We start from the raw sequence: 16,045 nt of genomic DNA, 5'->3' as shown, positions 1-16,045 counted from the left end.
CGCCCTCAGCCCGCCGTCCGCCGAGCGCCCCCTCCAGCTGGGGCCGCCGCCGCCGCGGAGCCGTTCAACTCCCCGTACCTGGTTCGGCTGCTCAGCTTGCTCCGAGGACGCCATCTTTCGGAGGCCTAACTAATCAACCGCCGCGGGGCGAGATTTCTCCCAAGTGCCCTCGCTCTCGCTCAGCGGCCCAGACCAAAGCAGAAGGGATTGAGCCGGTCGATGGGGGCACTGGCGTGGGGCCAGAGGGCGGGACCTGGCACGCGCGTGCGTCGCCGTGCGGTCCGGAGTCGGCGGCGGTAACCTTGCCATCACGTGTGTGGATGGTCGTTATTCTCGGGTTAAAGGTCTGCGCGTCCCCATCGTGGACCCTAAGTAGTAAATGAATGTGATGATAAACGAATGTGAAGAAGCATGGAAATTAGTCTTCAGTCGTTCCGTAACATTCCGAGTGCCTGGTATTTGCCAGAAACTTCTGTAGGCTCTGGAGTCCAGCCAGGCCAGGACCCGCCCAGCCGCCTGCGAGCCCGGGACAAACCCACACGCACGCAGTTACGACACCACGGTCGGTGAGGTTTCCCTCTAGAAGGAAGGCGTCCCCAGGCGGCCTTGACTTCGATGGCAGAATGCCCATGTCCAGGCCTCGTTTCCCTCATTTCCCAGCCTGGGCGTGGAGCTCTATGTCTGGTTGCAGATCCACTACATACCCTTACGGCGGCTGAATTATTAGATTTCTTTTTTTGTTCTGTTGGTTGGCTTTTGGGGGGACCTATGTAGCCCAAGCTGGCTTTAAATTCACAATCCTCCTGCCTCTGCCTCCTGAGTGCTGGATTACAAGAGTACCGCCATGTCTGGCTTTCAAAATAAGTTTTTTGGGTTTTTTGTTTTTGCCAGTCCTGGGGCTTGAACTCAGGGCCTGAGCACTGTCCCTGAGCCTCTCTGTGTTCAAAGCTAGCACTCTACCACTTGAGCCACAGCACCACTTCCGGCTTTTTCTGTGTATGTGGTACTGAGGAATCGAACCCAGGGCTTCATGCAAGGACTCTACCAAGCCACATTCCCAGCTCCGGATAAGTATTCATAATGTCCATTTCTATTTATTTTCTAGAATCAAGCCACACATAAAATAGATGTTAAGCAAATTCTCTACCCTTGGGCAATCCCAGAGCAAGAATGTGGTATAAAACAATAGCCTACTGTAGTTTTTTTTAGTGTATTTCTATATTTACACATTTGGGGGGGGGGTCCAGTCATGGGGCCTGAACCTGGGCCTGGGTGCTGTCCCTCAGCTCTTCAGCTCAAGGCGAGCGCTCTACCACTTGAGCCACAGCGCCACTTCCGGTTTTCTGGTAGTTTATTGGAGATAGGAGTCTCACGGTCTCTCCTGCCTGGGCTGGCTTTGAACCGTGATCCTCAGATCTCAGCCTCCTGAGTAGCTAGGATTACAGGCATGAGCCACCAGCGCCCGGCTTGACCAACTTTTATTTAAGTATCAAAAGTATGCATGTGCATCTGTAGTTAAGGATGCAGTACAAATTCAAGGGTGCACATGTATGCATGCGCTTGACTATGCAAAATAAATCCCTATGTAACTCATTTCTGAATGTGCCATTGAGACTCCTAAATAAGGGTTAAAAGCAGGACTGAGGATGCAGTCCAGTGGTAGTGCATACACCTAGTGTGCATGACACTGAGTTCCACCGCGCATCACCCAATAAAAACCAACAAGCACCAGCCAACTCCAGCACCGACGTCTTCGTCTTCGGGATTGAACTCAGAGAGGACGACTCCCGTCAAATTCCAGGGCCGCACGTGATTAGCAGCAACTAGAACTACATTGCCCAGCGTGCCTTTGGCCTAACGCGTGATTTGCTGAGAAGAAAACTACATCTCCCGGCATGCCACAGGAGGGAGTGGAGGCGGGCGGGCCGCTCCCAGCTCGGCGTTATTTCCCGGAGTACGTCCGGTTCCACCTTGAGGGGATGGAGGTGGCTCGGGGCTCCGGCGCCCCGGATCCCGGCGATCCCCGACCTCTCAAGCCGTGTCTGCTGCGTCGCAACCACAGCCGCGAACAGCACGGCGTAGCAGCCTCCTGCCTCGAGGAGCTCAGGAGCAAAGGTTGGCACGGGACCGGGACTTGAACTCGAGGCTGGGATGAGGATGAACTTGTCCGGCGGGGCCTGGGGGGGAGAGGGGGGATAGCCGGGGAAGGTGACTTGGGCTGGAGTCCCGGGACAGAAATAGCCGAGGTGGATCAGCGTGATTGACAGGTTTCAGGCACTTTAACTTAGCCTCTTGTGAGACTAGCGATGGGAGAAATGAAGACGAGGAGCAAAGTACAAATCAACACTGGCTCCGCTGAGTGTCTGGCTTAAAATAATCCCGATTGTGGTTCAAACAGAGCTTCATGTATTCCTGCCACTCCGATTGATGAAAGGCGGGCCCTAGGGCAAACCCTGCCCGGGCTCCACCATCAGCTCCAACGGGTCCATCATCAGAGAGACTGTGGGGTCCAGATGTTCTGGGACTGACCCCATCCCTACTGCTTGACCTTGCACTTAATTAACCACCTCTGGTTTTTAATTATCTCATCAGCCAGTTAGGTATATTTCCAGCCCTGCTGCCAAGGGTTGTTGGGATTTTCAAATGAGATAATATATTCAAATGACTTACAATTGTTATTAGCCTATAGCAACAAATTATGTATCCAAAGAAGTTCTGCAGGCTTAACGTGTGAGCCAGCCACATGCATTTGTGTTAGTGCTGGCAGTGTTTCCCCTGTCACCAAGGCACAACAGATACCTTATAGGTGATATCAGGCCTACGAGTGACCCAAGCTCTCTAAATGGTTTGGTGACATGGATTTTGCCACATCACTGTTGATGTATTTTTTTCCTGGCATTGGGTTACTTCAATTTTAATGCCCCTTGGTGCACTAGCTGGATGTCCTTGGCACAGAGGTGTGTGTTCTCTGCAGCTGGGTCTATAGGAGGCTAGCTGTTCTATTTTGAGTGACAGCATTGCTGACATATATTTGTAGTCTCTTAATCCAGGCTTGTTAGTGCTTTAGGCATTACTGTCATTCAACGGGATGGTACACCTAACCTTGGAGAAAGCTTTTGGCTCAGTGATAGTAAAAATGAAAAGATACTATGATGTGATGTGGCTCACACCCATAATCCCAGCACTCTGGAGGTTGAAGCAGGAGAATCTCAAAAGAATTTAAGACCAATGCCTGGCACTGGTGGTGGGCCTATATTCCTAGTTACTCAGGAGGATGAGTTGTAAGCATCACTGTTAGAAGTCAGTCTGGTTAGACAAATCTAAGAGACTTTTTTTTTTTCTTTTGCCAGTCTTGGCACTTGAACTCAGGGCCTAGGGCACTGTCTCTGAGCTTCTTTTTTGCTCAAGGCTAGCAGCGCCATTCCTGGCTTTTTCTGTTTATGTGGTACTGAGGAATTGAACCCAGGCTTCAGGCATGCTAGGCAAACACTCTACCACTAAGTCACATTGCCAGCCCTCTAAGAGACTCTTATCTCAATTAACCAGCAAAAAGCAGGAAGTTGAAATATAGCTCAAGTGGTAAAATACCAGCTTTGAACAGTGAAGCTAAGCAAAACATTGACGCCTTGAGTTCAAGCCCCAGTTCCAGCTCATACACAAAGTTTGAGACCAGCCTAGAATACATATAGGTCCTGTCTCAAAAGGAGAAAAAAAAAGGGTGAGAGTCAGACACCAGTGGCTCACGCTTGTAATCTAGCTACTCAGGAGTCTGAAATCTGAGTATCATGGTTTGAAGCCAGCTGAGGCAATAAAAGTTCATGAGACTCCAGTTAACTACCACAAAAACCAGAAGTGGATCTGCAGATCAAATGGTAAAGCACTAGCCTTGAGCATAAAAAAACTCAGAGGCAACACCCAGGCTCAGAGTTCAAACCCTAAGACAGCAGGAAGAGGGGGGGAGAGAGGGAGGGAGAGAGGAAAAGAGAGAGAGAGAGAGAGCTGATAACATAATAAAGCCCACTAAATACTGTTTAAAAAGGAGAATGTAATTGGATAACCTTTAGCAAAATACATTGTATGCATCTGTGGAAGTACTACAGTGAAAACCACCCTTTGCACAAATTTTTTAAAAAAGAAAATGAAAAGATCCTAAACTTTAAGCATCTGCATCTTATAGTTCCTGTGGGCCAGAACTGGTGCAGAAAAGGGGGGGGGGGAGTCCTCTCCCCTCTCCCTCCCTCCTTCTCTCCTTTCCCCTCCCATATTGACACATAAGAGAACTTACAATGACCACTGAAAAGTCAGTCACTGATGACTTACACCTGTAATCCTAGCTATTAGGAGGCTGAAATCTGAGGATCACAGTTTGAGCCAGCCAGGTCGGAAAGTCTGTGACACTCTTATCTCCACTAAACTACCAAAAAAGCAGAAGTGAAGTTGTGGCTCCAGTGGTAGAGTGCTAGTCTTGAGCAAAAGAAGCCTAGGGACAGTGTCCAGGCCCTGAGTTCAAGCCCCAGGATTGGCACAAAAAAAGGGGAGGGGGATCATAATACCTGTGTTATAGGGTTGATTTTTTTTGTTGTTGTTGTTTGTCAGTCGTGGGGCTTGAACTCTGGGCTTGGGCACTGTCCCTGTGGCTTCAGCTCAAGGCGATCACTCTACCACTTGAGCCACAACGCCATTTCCGGTTTTCTGGTGGTTTATTGGAGATAAGAGTCTCACGGACTTTCCTGCCTGGGCTGGCTTTGATCCGAGATCCTTAGATCTCAGCCTCCTGAGTATCAAGGATTATAGGCATGAGCCACCAGCGCCCGGCAGGATTGATTTTTTTTTTACATGAAAAGTATTTAGAACAGTGTGGGCATATGTAAATACTATATAAGTGGTAATAGCTATATAGTTGTTACCATAGTGGTTATTATTGAGCAGGAATTCTACGCAGCTCTGAGGGCAGAATATTGAGAGTATTAGGACAGGTAAAATACAAATATATACAGATATACTTAGTGGTAAATCATTTTCTCTTCTCAGCCTGTGAGATTCTGGCCATTGATAAGAACCTGACACCAATCACCCTGGTCCTGGCAGAAGATGGCACCATAGTGGATGATGATGATTACTTCCTTTGTCTTCCTTCCAATACTAAGTTTGTGGCTTTGGCTTGTAATGAAAAGTGGACATACAACAATTCAGGTAAGAAAAGCTAGCCATATAAATACACCACATCTACCATGATTTTTTTGTTTTTGCTAGTCCTGGGGCTTAAACTCTGGGCTTGGGTGCTGTCCCTGAGCTTTTGCTCAAGGCCAGCACTCAACCACTTGAGCCACAGTACCACTTCTGGCTTTTTCTGAGTAGTTTATTGGAGATAAGAGTCTCGTGGAAGGCTGGGAAGTTGGCTCAGTGGTAGAGCTCTTGCCTTGCTTGCCTGAGGCCCTGGGTTCGATTCCTCAGCACCACATAAGCAAAAAGGAAAAAGCCGGAAGTGGCGCTATGGCTCAAGTGGTAGAGCGCTAGCCTTGAGCTGAAGAGCTGAGGGACAGCGCCCGGGCCCAGAATTCAGGCACTACGACCAGACCAAAAAAAAAAAGAGTCTCATGGACTTTGCTGCCTGGGCTGGCTTCAAGCCATGATCCTCAGATCTCAGCCTCCTGAGTAGCTAGCATTGCAGGTGTGAGCCACTGGCGCCCAGTCCATGATTTTTTAAATGATTATACTAATTTATATTTACACCACACTGTGTAAGGATTCTCCACATTGTCTTTTTCTTTTTCTTTTCTTTTTTTTATTTTTTCTTCTTCCCCAGTACTGCAGCTTGAATTCTGGGCCTTATGCTTTTGCTTATTAGCTTTTTCACTCACGACTGGCTGTCTACCATTTGAGCCATACTTCCACTTGTGGTATTTTCCTGGTTAATTATGGATAAGCATCTGTGGGATTCTTCTCCTCAGGCTGACTTGGAACTATAATCCTCAGAACTCAGCCTCCTGAGTAGCTAAGATTACAAGCGTGAGCCACCAGTGACTGCTGTCTTTTGCTTTTTGATAGTAGCCACTGAAGTGCTGTGGTATCTCATTGTGGTTCCAATTTATTCCCTAGCATTATTGATCTCATGATTCATTTTGCTGCACTGGTAACAACCTGGTTATTGTTGTGTGGTTGTCAAAGCACTTATGCAATAAGTGTTCATCTGAGCACCTTCTATGTGCCAGACACAGAACTAAGTCCTGGGGATAAAGATGAATGAGACACGGTTCTCAATCAACTAATATACTGACAGCAACTAAAATGCAGCATGGCAGAGAAATCAATATGATAAGCTGGAATGGAGTCAGGCTGCTAAGGCCTAAATCTTGGCTCTTCCATTTATTAGTTAGGTGACCTGGGCAAATTGCATTACCTCTTACTTCCTTACTGTCATAATAATTACAAGCCAGTGCCAGTGGCTCACACCTATAATCCTAGCTACACAGAAGGCTGAGATCTGAGGATCGTGGTTCAAAACCAGACAGAGCAGACTACTCAGAGCCTGAGCCCATAGACTACTCAGAAAAAGCTAGAAGTGGCACTATGGCTCAAAAGGAAGAAAGCTAACCTTGTACACAAAAAAGTTCAGGGACAGTGCCCATGCCCTGAGTTCAAACCCCAGGACCTACAGAAAAAAAATTACAGGACCTGTCTCCTAGTACTGTTGTAAGGCTAATATAATCAAACCAGTTTTCAATGATGCTATTAACATTAGAGCCCAGAAAAATTCAGTAGTGGAGAGGTTGCTGTGTACTTTGTAGAACCTTTAGCTATAACACCCATTCTCTTACCTCTGGGTGCAGTGCTAAACCTCTGACTCAGCTGTGACAAACAAGAATGTCTCCAGTCTTTATCAAATGTGTCACATTAGTGGGCTGGGAAGGTGGCTCAGTGGTAGAGCGCTTGCCTTGAATACATGAGGCCATGGGTTTGATTCCTCAGCACCACATAAGCAAAAAAAAAAGGTCGGAAGTGGCGCTGTGGCTCAAGTGGTAGAGCACTCGCCTTGAGCTGAAGAGCTAAGGGACAGCGCCCAGGCCCAGAGTTCACAACCGGACCCAAAACAAATGTGTCACATTAGTAATGCTCAACCAGTCTTAACTGGCACAACATAGGGATTCAAGAACTATTACTTATCACTGTTATCATCACTGGAGATTCAGAGTCAACTGATATTAGGGATAAAAGATCAAAGAACTAAAGGAATATCTTTAAGAAAGTCCATTTTGGGCTGGGAAGGTGGTTCAGTGGTAGAGCGCTTGCCTTACATGCCTGAGGCCCTGGGTTCGATTCTCAGCACCACATAAGCAAAATGAAAAAAGCCGGAAGTGATGCTGTGGCTCAAGTGGTAGAGCGCTAGCCTTGAGCTGAAGAGCTGAGGGACAGCACCCAGGCCCAGAGTTCAGGCCCCACAACCGGACCCCAAAAAAAAAAAAAGAAAGTCCATTTGTATGCCTCTAAGTTAAGGATATCACCCTTTAGCAATGTCTCTACCAGCCACCATTATACATGGGCCCAAAGGCAGCAAACAGTGGCTTGCTCCAATGAAGGATGGGCAAATACCACGCCCAGGAGACATGCTAGTGAAAATAAATGTTTTAGTGTACAGAAACAACACACCCTTAGCTGGGTGCTGATGGCTCATGCCTCTAATCCTAGCTACTCCAAGATATGAGGATCATGGTTCAAAGCCAGCCCAGGCAGAAACGTTCATGAGACTCTTTTATCCAGTTAACAAAAAAAAGCAAAAAGCCAGACAGGAAGGTATGGCTCATGTGGTAGAGGGCCAATCTTGACTGAAAAAACCCAAGCAATATGTGAGGCCCTGAATTCAAAGCACACATACATATACACAAAATACCCAGACACAAATAATTGAAAGGGAGGTGCAGGACCTTGAGCCAGACGTTGGGGTTAAGTGTCTTTTTGCCATCGAAGAATATAAAGCAGTTATGTACAAACAAACTGAAGTCAGAAGAAGGAAAATGACAGCCTAAGCTGGGACTTGGCTTTCCTTTGGGTCCTCCTAGTGGAATGGTCCCGAGTGGTCTAGAAGGATACACTCATTTTCCGGAAGTCTGTGTGTCATCAGAAGAGACACAAACAGTGCTTGAACTTATGGCGACCAGCATTCTTTTTCCTTCTATCAGATGGTGGCACAGCTTGGATTTCCCAGGAGTCTTTTGATGTGGATGAAACAGACAGTGGGGCTGGAGCGAAATGGAAGAACCTGGCCAGGCAGCTGAAAGAAGATCTGTCCAACATCATCCTGCTCTCAGAAGAGGACCTCCAAGTAAGCCCTCCACCACCGGAAGCCTCAGCTGGCCTCTGCCACCCTGCCATGAGCCTTCCAGGCATTGTACTAGTGATGCCTTTAGTGCTTAATTTTTATTTACTCATGTTTGCAGTGCTCTATTTGAATGGAGGGCCTTGTGCAAGCTAGGAAAGTGCTTTGCCTCAGCAATTGTTTGTTTGTTTGTTTGTTTTTGTCAGTTGTGGAGCTTGAACTCTGGGTCTGGGTGCTGTCCCTGAGCTCTTCAGCTCAAGTCAGGTGTTCTAACACTGGAGCCACAGCACCACTTCCGTTTTTCTGGTGGCTAATTGGAGATAAGAGGCTCAAAGACTTCCCTGCCTGGGCTGGCTTTGAACTGTGATCCCCAGATCACAACCTGCTGAGTAACTAGGATTACAGGCACGAGCCACCCAGCTGGCTTGTTATTGTTTGAACTCAAGTCCTGGGTTCTTGCCCTTAGTGTTTCTGCTCAAGGATGACCCTGTACCACTTGAGTCACAGCTCCACTTCCAGTTTTTTGATGGTTAATTGTAGATAAAGAGTCTCATAACCAGGCTGGTGGCTCACACCTGTAATCCTAGCTACTTAGGAGGCTGAGATCTGAGGAATTTGGTTCAAAGCCAGCCCAAGCAGGAAAGTCCGTGAAACTCTTATCTCCAATAAACCACTCAGAAAACCAGAAGTGGCAATGTGGCTCAAGTGGTAAAGCGCTAGCCTTGAGCTGAAAAGCTGAGGGACAGCGCTCAAGCCCAAAGTTCAAGCCCCACAACCGACCAAAAAAAAAGTCACAAACTTTCCTGGCTGGCTTTGTACCATGATCCTCATATCCCAACCTACTGAGTAGAAAGGATTGCATCGCAGATGTAGCTACAGGTGCCTGGCCCCTTTGCTCAACAGTTTTTTTGTGTGTGTGTGCCAGCCCTAGGGCTTAAATTCAGGGCTTTGAGGTTTTGTGCTCAAGACTAGCACTCTACCACTTCAGCCACAGATCCATTTCTGGATTTCTGGTGGGTAATTGGAGATAAGACTTTCATGGACTTTTCTGCCTGCCTCCTGAGTAGCTGGGAATATAGGCATGAACCACTAGCTCCCTGCTTTAGGTTGCATTTTTAAAACAAAGTATTTTAAAGCTCTGAACAAGTATAGCTAAAAAAATTTAATGTTAAAATCATTAGAGGAGGGTTGGGAAGGTGGCTCAGTGGTAGAGTGTTTGCCTTGCACGCATGAGGCCCTGGGTTCGATTCCTCAGTACCACATAAGCAAAAAGAAAAAAGCTGGAAGTGGTGCTGTGGCTCAAGTGGTAGAGCGCTAGCCTTGAGCTGAAGAGCTGAGGGACAGCTCCCAGGCCCAGAGTTCAGGCCCCACGACCGAACCCCCAAAAAAAAATCATTAGAGGAACTTTCGCTTTCTTTTTCTTTTCTTTTTTTTTTCCAGTCCTGGAGCTTGAACTCATGTCCTTGAGCCTCTCTGTGCTCAAGGCTAGTGTTCTACCACTTGAGCCACAATACCACTTCCAGCTTTTTCTGTTTATGTAGTACTGAGGAATCGAACCCAGGGCTTCATGCATGCTAGGCAACACTAAGCCACATTCCCAGCCCTGCTTAAAACATTTCTATTGATTCAGTGTGTGCGTGTGTGTGCTCGCGCGTGCATGTGCGCATTTATGTATAGCTTTGTAAACAAATTGGTTTTTTTTTTTTTTTTTTGCCAGTGCCAGTGCTTGAATTTAGGACCTCTTGCTCAGCTTTCTTTTTTTTTTATTTATTTTTTTTATTTTTGGGTCCAGTCGTGGGCCTGAACTCTGGGCCTGGGTGCTGTCCCTCAGCTCTTCAGCTCAAGGCTAGCACTGTACTGCTTGAGCCACAGTGCCACTTCCGGCTTTTTTCTTTTTGTTTATGTGGTGCTGAGGAATCAAACCCAGGGCCTCAGGCATGCAAGGCAAGCACTCTACCACTGAGCCACCTTCCCAGCCCTCAGCTTTCTTGTTCATAGTTCCTGTTCTACCACTTGAATCATACCTTTAGTCTGGCAATTTTGCTGGTTAATAAGAGTCTTGATGTCTTTTACTTCCCAGGCTGGCTTCTAACCAGGATCTTCTAATATCTTTAGTTAGGATTCCAGATGTGAGCCACTGGTATCTGTCTAATCTTGTTTTTAATAAAGCATCAAGACATCATTTTCCCATGTTAGAATAATCTCGGAAGAGTTGAGTGCCTCTCTCTGGGTCCTCAGCCAGCCAGAATAGGTCACTGAGTGGCTGAGTTAGTTCTGAATGGACATGTTTGGGAGAAAGAGCTCCATGTTTAGAGTCCTGGTGGTTTTGCAGGTGCTCATCGACGTACCATGTTCAGACCTGGCTCAGGAACTTGGCCAAAGTTGTGTCACTGTCCAAGGTCTTCAGAACACACTTCAGCAGGTCCTCGACCAGAGAGAGGAAGCCCGCCAGTCCAAGCAGCTTCTGGAGCTTTATCTCCAGGCTTTGGAGAAGGAGGGTGGCATCTTGTCCATGCAGAAAGGTAGGGCACCCACTGTGGTGGCTGGGGGTGGGGGTGGACATTCAGAAAACTCAGGGGCCTTCCTTCCCTCAAGAGAAGACAGTAAGACAGCCAAAAACTCCGTAGCGCCATTTCCCTCTTGCCTGATGGGTTATGTGGCCATGTGGTTTGGCAGCGTGCTGATCTCTGCTCTGTCTGCTTTGCAGAGTCCAAAGCAGCCTTCAGCGAAGAAGTGGATACTGTGGACACAGGCAGCGGCAGAGAGATTGCTTCCAAAATTGCTCTGACAAGCCAGATCCTTACCACCCTGAAGGAGAAGCCGGCTCCAGAGCTGAGTTTATCTAGTCAGGATTTGGAGGTGGGCGAGAATCAGGGACTCTGAGCTGCGGAGGAAGACTTGCTGTGGAGATGTAGCATGACTGCAGAGATGGTGGGATTTCCTTCCCCACCTCTGCAGACCCTGGATGATAGATGCCAGCTTGGCCTTGTACATCCAAAGCATTCACACATATCTCCTTTAATCAAGATGGCTTTTACAAGAAAATGGGTATACTTCCTCAGCTCATTACACCCTGGTCCACACCGGACAGGGAGGGCAGGTACAGGCATCTGAGGCAGCCTCTGCTAGTTGTCATGGGACAAAGACCCAGTAGTTAATTCCAAGGCCTGCAGAATAGCACATCAGAAGGCATACTAAGGGCTGGGGATACAGCACAGTGGTAGAGCACTTGCCTAGCATATGTGGAATTGTGGGTTCAATCCCTGGTACCACCAAAAATAAGCAAATAGATAAGGCTGACTTGCAAGGATCATCTTGTGCTGGCTATCTTTAGACCAAAGAACTAGAAGCTTGACAATGAGCGGGTGCTACTTTTAACCTTTGTCCTTGTCCCCTCCTCCCCCATCTCCTGAATACCTCTCTGTTGTAGACAGAAGGGAAGGAACTTGTATTTACTTGAACATAGCTCAGTTTCCTGTTATGTTGAATAGGGTGGGGGTGGGGGAAGGGAGACAGCAGGTGGCCACATAGTAAAATAAAGTTGATGTTTCAGGGCAGATATACCCTGACTTGCTTTCCTAAAGAGAACCGTGGAAGCTCAGGTGAGGGCACAGGAGCAGTGGTTTTCATGGGTTTTGTTCTTGTCGCAGTTGGTTTCTGAGGAAGAGCCCCAAGCACTGGCTGTGGCTTTGAACTGGGACCTAAAGAAGACGGAAACCGTTCAGCAAGCCTGTAACCGGGAGCTCGCCCTGCGCCTACAGCAGATGCAAAGCTTGCGATCCCTCCGCAATGTTTCAGCCAGGAACCATTCCCTGCCCAGGGACCTGCAGAGCCCTAAACGAGCTAGACAAGATGCCACATAGCTCCAGCCAGAAACCTGCCGCGGAGGAATGCATGCTGGCCTTGGGTTTTGTTGTCAGTAAATACCTCCAACCTCCTCGTTATTTTGTTACTGCATTCTGCTCTACTCCTCCAGCTTGTTTTCCTCGCACCGGCTGGAAGCCTTGCTTATGCTAACTCCACAAAAGCTATTCCGCCTACTTCAAATGATGGGGCTGTACTAGCAGGTCTTCGCCTCAGAAGTACTTGTGTTCATGTTCTGTGTTTAAAAATACTTGTCCAAGCCAGGCACCTGTGGCTCACGCCTGTAATCCTAGCTACTCAGGAGGCTGAGATCTGAGGATCATGGTTCAAAGCAGCCCGGGCAGGAAAGTCTGTGTCTGAGAGACTCTGATCTCCAATAAACCACCAGAAAACCAGAAGTGGTGCTGTAGCTCAAGCGGTAGAGCGCTCGCCTTGAGCTGAAGAGCACAGGGACAGCACCCAGGCCCAGAGTTCAAGCCCCATGACCGACCAAAAAAAAAAAAAAAAGTACTTGTCCAGGCTGGGAAGGTAGCTTAGTGGTAGAGTGCTTGCCTAGCATGCATGAAGCCCTGGGTTCAATTCCTCAGTACCACATACACAGAAAAGGCTGTGGCACTGTGGTTCAAGTGGTAGAGTGCTATCATTCAGCAAAAGAAGCTTAGCGACTGTTCCTGAACTCTGAGTTTGACTAGCAAAAAAAAAAGAAAGTATCCGGGGCTAGGGATATGGCTCTAGTACTAGAATACAAAGCCCCGAGTTCCAACCTAGTGCCATAACCAAAGGAAAAAAAAAAACATGTCAGGGCTGGCTGGGGTGTAGCTCAGTTGGTAGAACACATGCTTAGCATGCATGAGGCCTTGGATTCAATCCACAGCACCCCATGAAATAAGTAAGGAAAAGTACTTGTAAATGGCTGAGAAAAAAAATTGTCGCTGAATGTTGGTGACTCATGCCTGTAATTCTAGCTACTCAGGAGACTGAGGTCTGAGCGGTACAAAGCCAGCCAGGGCAGGAAAGTCCATAAGACTCTATCTCCAATTAACCACCAAAAAACCAGAAGTGGCATTGTGGCTCAATTGGTGGAGCACTAGCCTTGAGCTGAAGAGCTCAGGGACAGCGCACAGGCCCAGAGTTCAAGCCCCATGACCGACCAAGAAAAAAAAAATTGTCTTAATAAGTAGTGTACAGGGGCTGGGGGTTTAGCCCAGCGGAAGGGCGCCCACCCGGCGCGCGCAAGGCCCTGGGTTCGGTCCTCAGCCCTGGGGGAAAAAAAATAAAAATAAGTAGTGTACAAAGGGGTTTCAATTCCACACGTCAGGTTATGAGTACAGTGCACCCCTTTCTTCATTCTCCCCCAAAGTTATCGTATCTTGAACTCACTGCTTTTGTTCTGTAAGTAGAAGGACAGAATTTTAGACACAGATGTTAGAGAGAAGGTGACTAGTTGAGTGTAGCTTATGGCCACAAACTCATTTCTTAAGCTAATGAATTTTATTTTTAAGTTCTGCAGGCCGCAGGGACATACAGAGAGCCTAACTCACACATTTCTAATATCTAACTCAGTATTGTGAAATTATATGTTACCACTGTGAAACTCTTCCGTTTTCTAATACGTTTTATCAGCAGGGGGTATAAACCCATAAAACGGTCATTAAAGCAATTTTCATGGGCTGTGGCTCTAATCTCTGGATACAGAGCTGAGCTCTTCTGCTTTATACACAGACTTGTTCTGCACAGTTGTGATCTACCATATACTCTCCTCTCAGGACCAAGTTGACGAAGTATTCACATACCTGACTTTTTAGTGTATGATTACAAGCAAGCAATGCTACCGAGAGACCCATTTGCCAGTTTGTTTATACATTTGTTTCTGGTGCTGGGGATGGAACCCCTGCCTCACACGATCTTCAGTCTCACACGTGCTAAGCAGGTGCTCTGCCAGAGCTACACTCCAGTGCCACATTGACCAGTGAAGCAAAATGTAATGTTAAGCCCTGGGGTAAAGGTAGAATGCAGAAAACAAATAGAACAAAAAGTGTTTCCTAGCCAGGCACTGTGGCTCAAAGTGGTAGAGCACTAGCCTTGAACAAAAAGAGCTCAGGGATAGCACCCAGGCCCTGAGTTCAAGTCCCAACCACTGAAGGGGTTGGGGAGAAGTGTTCCTTAGCCAGGCCCTTGTGGCTCACGCCTGTAATCCTACCTACTCAGGAGGCTAAGATCTGAGGACTGCAGTGTGAAGCCAGCCAGGGCAGGAAAGTACTTATCTCCAATAAATTCTATCTATCTATATTCTTTTTTTTTTTTTTGTCAGTTGTGAGGCCTGAACTCTGGGCCTGGGTGCTGTCCCTCAGCTCTTCAGCTCAAGGCTAGCATTCTACCACTGAGCCACAGTGCCACTTCTGGCTTTTTCTGCTTATATGGTGCTTAAGGAATCGAACCCCAGGCCTCATGCATACAAGGCAAGCACTCTACCACTGAGCCACCTTCCCAGCCCCTCCCCCCCAATAAATTCTTATCTTCAACAAATGATTGAGAAAAAGCTGGGAATGGCACTAGGGCTTGTGGTAAGAGTGTTAGCTCTGAGCAAAAGAGCTCAGGGACAGTGCCCAAGCTCTGAGTTCAAGCCCTATAACTGACAAAAAACCAACAACAAGTGTTTCCTTCTCTGACTTAGCGTGAGGGCTCAGCTCCAGTGAGCAGCCTTTTACTAAGCCTTAACCAGTGGTTCTCAAGTGTTTGCCCATTTCCCTTTTTACAGCTTATTTTGTAATGCCTCCTCAATTACCCTTAAATAAAAGCCATAGCTGTAAGCAGGAGAAAAGGAGGGAATGGTTAACAGTGTTTAAAAAGAAATGTACTCATACCTTATGTAACTGTATCCCCCCTGCTCATCACTTTTACAATAAATTCAATCAATGAATAAAGCCATAGCTGATAACCTACCTACTCTCATTCATTCCAAAGAATTAAATACCACCAGGCACTGGTAGTTTAGGCCTGAAATCCTAGCTACTCAGAAGGCTGAGATCTGAGGATTGTAGATCACAGTGAGCTTGGGCAGGAAAGTCCATGAGACTCACCTCTAATTAACTACGAAAAATGGCTCTGTGGCTCAAAGAAGTAGAACACTAGCTTTGAGCACAAAAGCTCAGGAACAGCGCCCAGGCCACGAGTTCAAACCCAGGACTGGCACATCCACACACACACACAAATACCTCAAGTGTAATGTTCAGAAGATGCAAATGGACAAAAATTCCTAGTTAAATGTGTGTGTGTGTGTGTGTCATTGTCTGTGTCCAAAGACACACAAACTGTTGGCTGCTTGTACTGTAATAGCCCAGCTTTTTTTCATTCTTGATAACCCCTAACTCTAATCCTGAATCTCTGGCCTCCAGAATGTGGTCTGCCTGGTCCTGACCACAGCTGAAGAATATCCCCGCTCCCAATCCATCTTTGAGCTTCTGTAAACTGCACCGACGTGTAGTTCTGCCCTGTATAAACTCTGCCCTACTGGAGGTTGGGCTGCTCTTGGACAAGGCAGTCACAGCCAAATAAAACTCCTTGCCACCTTTGCTCATGCCTCTGGATTTTCTCAACCCTGAGGTCATTACAGTACTACCCTCAGATTACCTTGAATTTGACCAGCAGACTGGCAAGATAATGTATTGTGATTGTCAATTCAAACAGCATTGCCCCTTGTAACAGCCTCCCCCCCCCGCAAAAAAAAACTGTTCTGAACAAATTATCACCTCTATCTTTGAGTACATTTCTAGAAAAGTTAGTGGATGTTAAAACTACAAAAATAGCCCAGCACTGGTAGCTCACTCCTGTAATCCTAGCTACTCAGATGGCTGAGATCCAAGGATC

General features: G+C 47.2%; 2 protein-coding genes across 3 annotated transcripts in view; one reads left to right on the top strand and one right to left on the bottom strand.

Moving 5' to 3' along the window:
- Pex14 (peroxisomal biogenesis factor 14) overlaps positions 1–481 on the bottom strand; it is a 148,418-nt gene extending 147,937 nt beyond the window's left edge. The window contains exon 1 of the mRNA XM_013032886.1: positions 79–481. Coding sequence (XP_012888340.1) covers positions 79–114 — 36 coding nt within the window. The 5' untranslated portion in view covers positions 115–481. The remainder of the gene's footprint in view (positions 1–78) is intronic.
- A 1,445-nt stretch (positions 482–1,926) lies between these two features.
- Dffa (DNA fragmentation factor, 45kDa, alpha polypeptide) lies at positions 1,927–12,254 on the top strand. 2 transcript variants are annotated; one of them, XM_013035850.1, is made up of 6 exons: positions 1,927–2,115; positions 5,032–5,193; positions 8,178–8,320; positions 10,647–10,836; positions 11,022–11,173; positions 11,965–12,254. In XM_013035850.1, the coding sequence occupies exons 1-6, from the start codon at positions 1,980–1,982 to the stop codon at positions 12,175–12,177; spliced, it is 996 nt and encodes a 331-aa protein (XP_012891304.1). In that variant the 5' UTR covers positions 1,927–1,979; the 3' UTR covers positions 12,178–12,254. The 2 variants fall into 2 exon arrangements, with proteins under 2 accessions (XP_012891304.1, XP_012891313.1); XM_013035859.1 differs by having other exon boundaries at positions 11,022–11,245; positions 11,965–12,037.
- The last annotated feature ends 3,791 nt before the right edge of the window (positions 12,255–16,045 follow it).

The sequence above is a fragment of the Dipodomys ordii genome, unplaced genomic scaffold (assembly GCF_000151885.1).
Source record: "Dipodomys ordii isolate 6190 unplaced genomic scaffold, Dord_2.0 Scaffold6, whole genome shotgun sequence".
Classification (NCBI taxonomy): Eukaryota; Metazoa; Chordata; class Mammalia; order Rodentia; family Heteromyidae; genus Dipodomys; species Dipodomys ordii.
Note: the sequence above shows the minus strand (reverse complement) of the source record. Positions and strands in the feature narration are given on the sequence as shown.

Coding starts and splice junctions, on each gene's coding strand:
- Dffa (XM_013035850.1), top strand. CDS start 1,980: ATGGAGGTGGCTCGGGGCTCCGGCGCCCCGGATCCCGGCGATCCCCGA. Junction 2,116..5,031: donor CGAGGAGCTCAGGAGCAAAG/GTTGGCACGGGA, acceptor TTCTCTTCTCAG/CCTGTGAGATTCTGGCCATT. Junction 8,321..10,646: donor TCTCAGAAGAGGACCTCCAA/GTAAGCCCTCCA, acceptor GTGGTTTTGCAG/GTGCTCATCGACGTACCATG.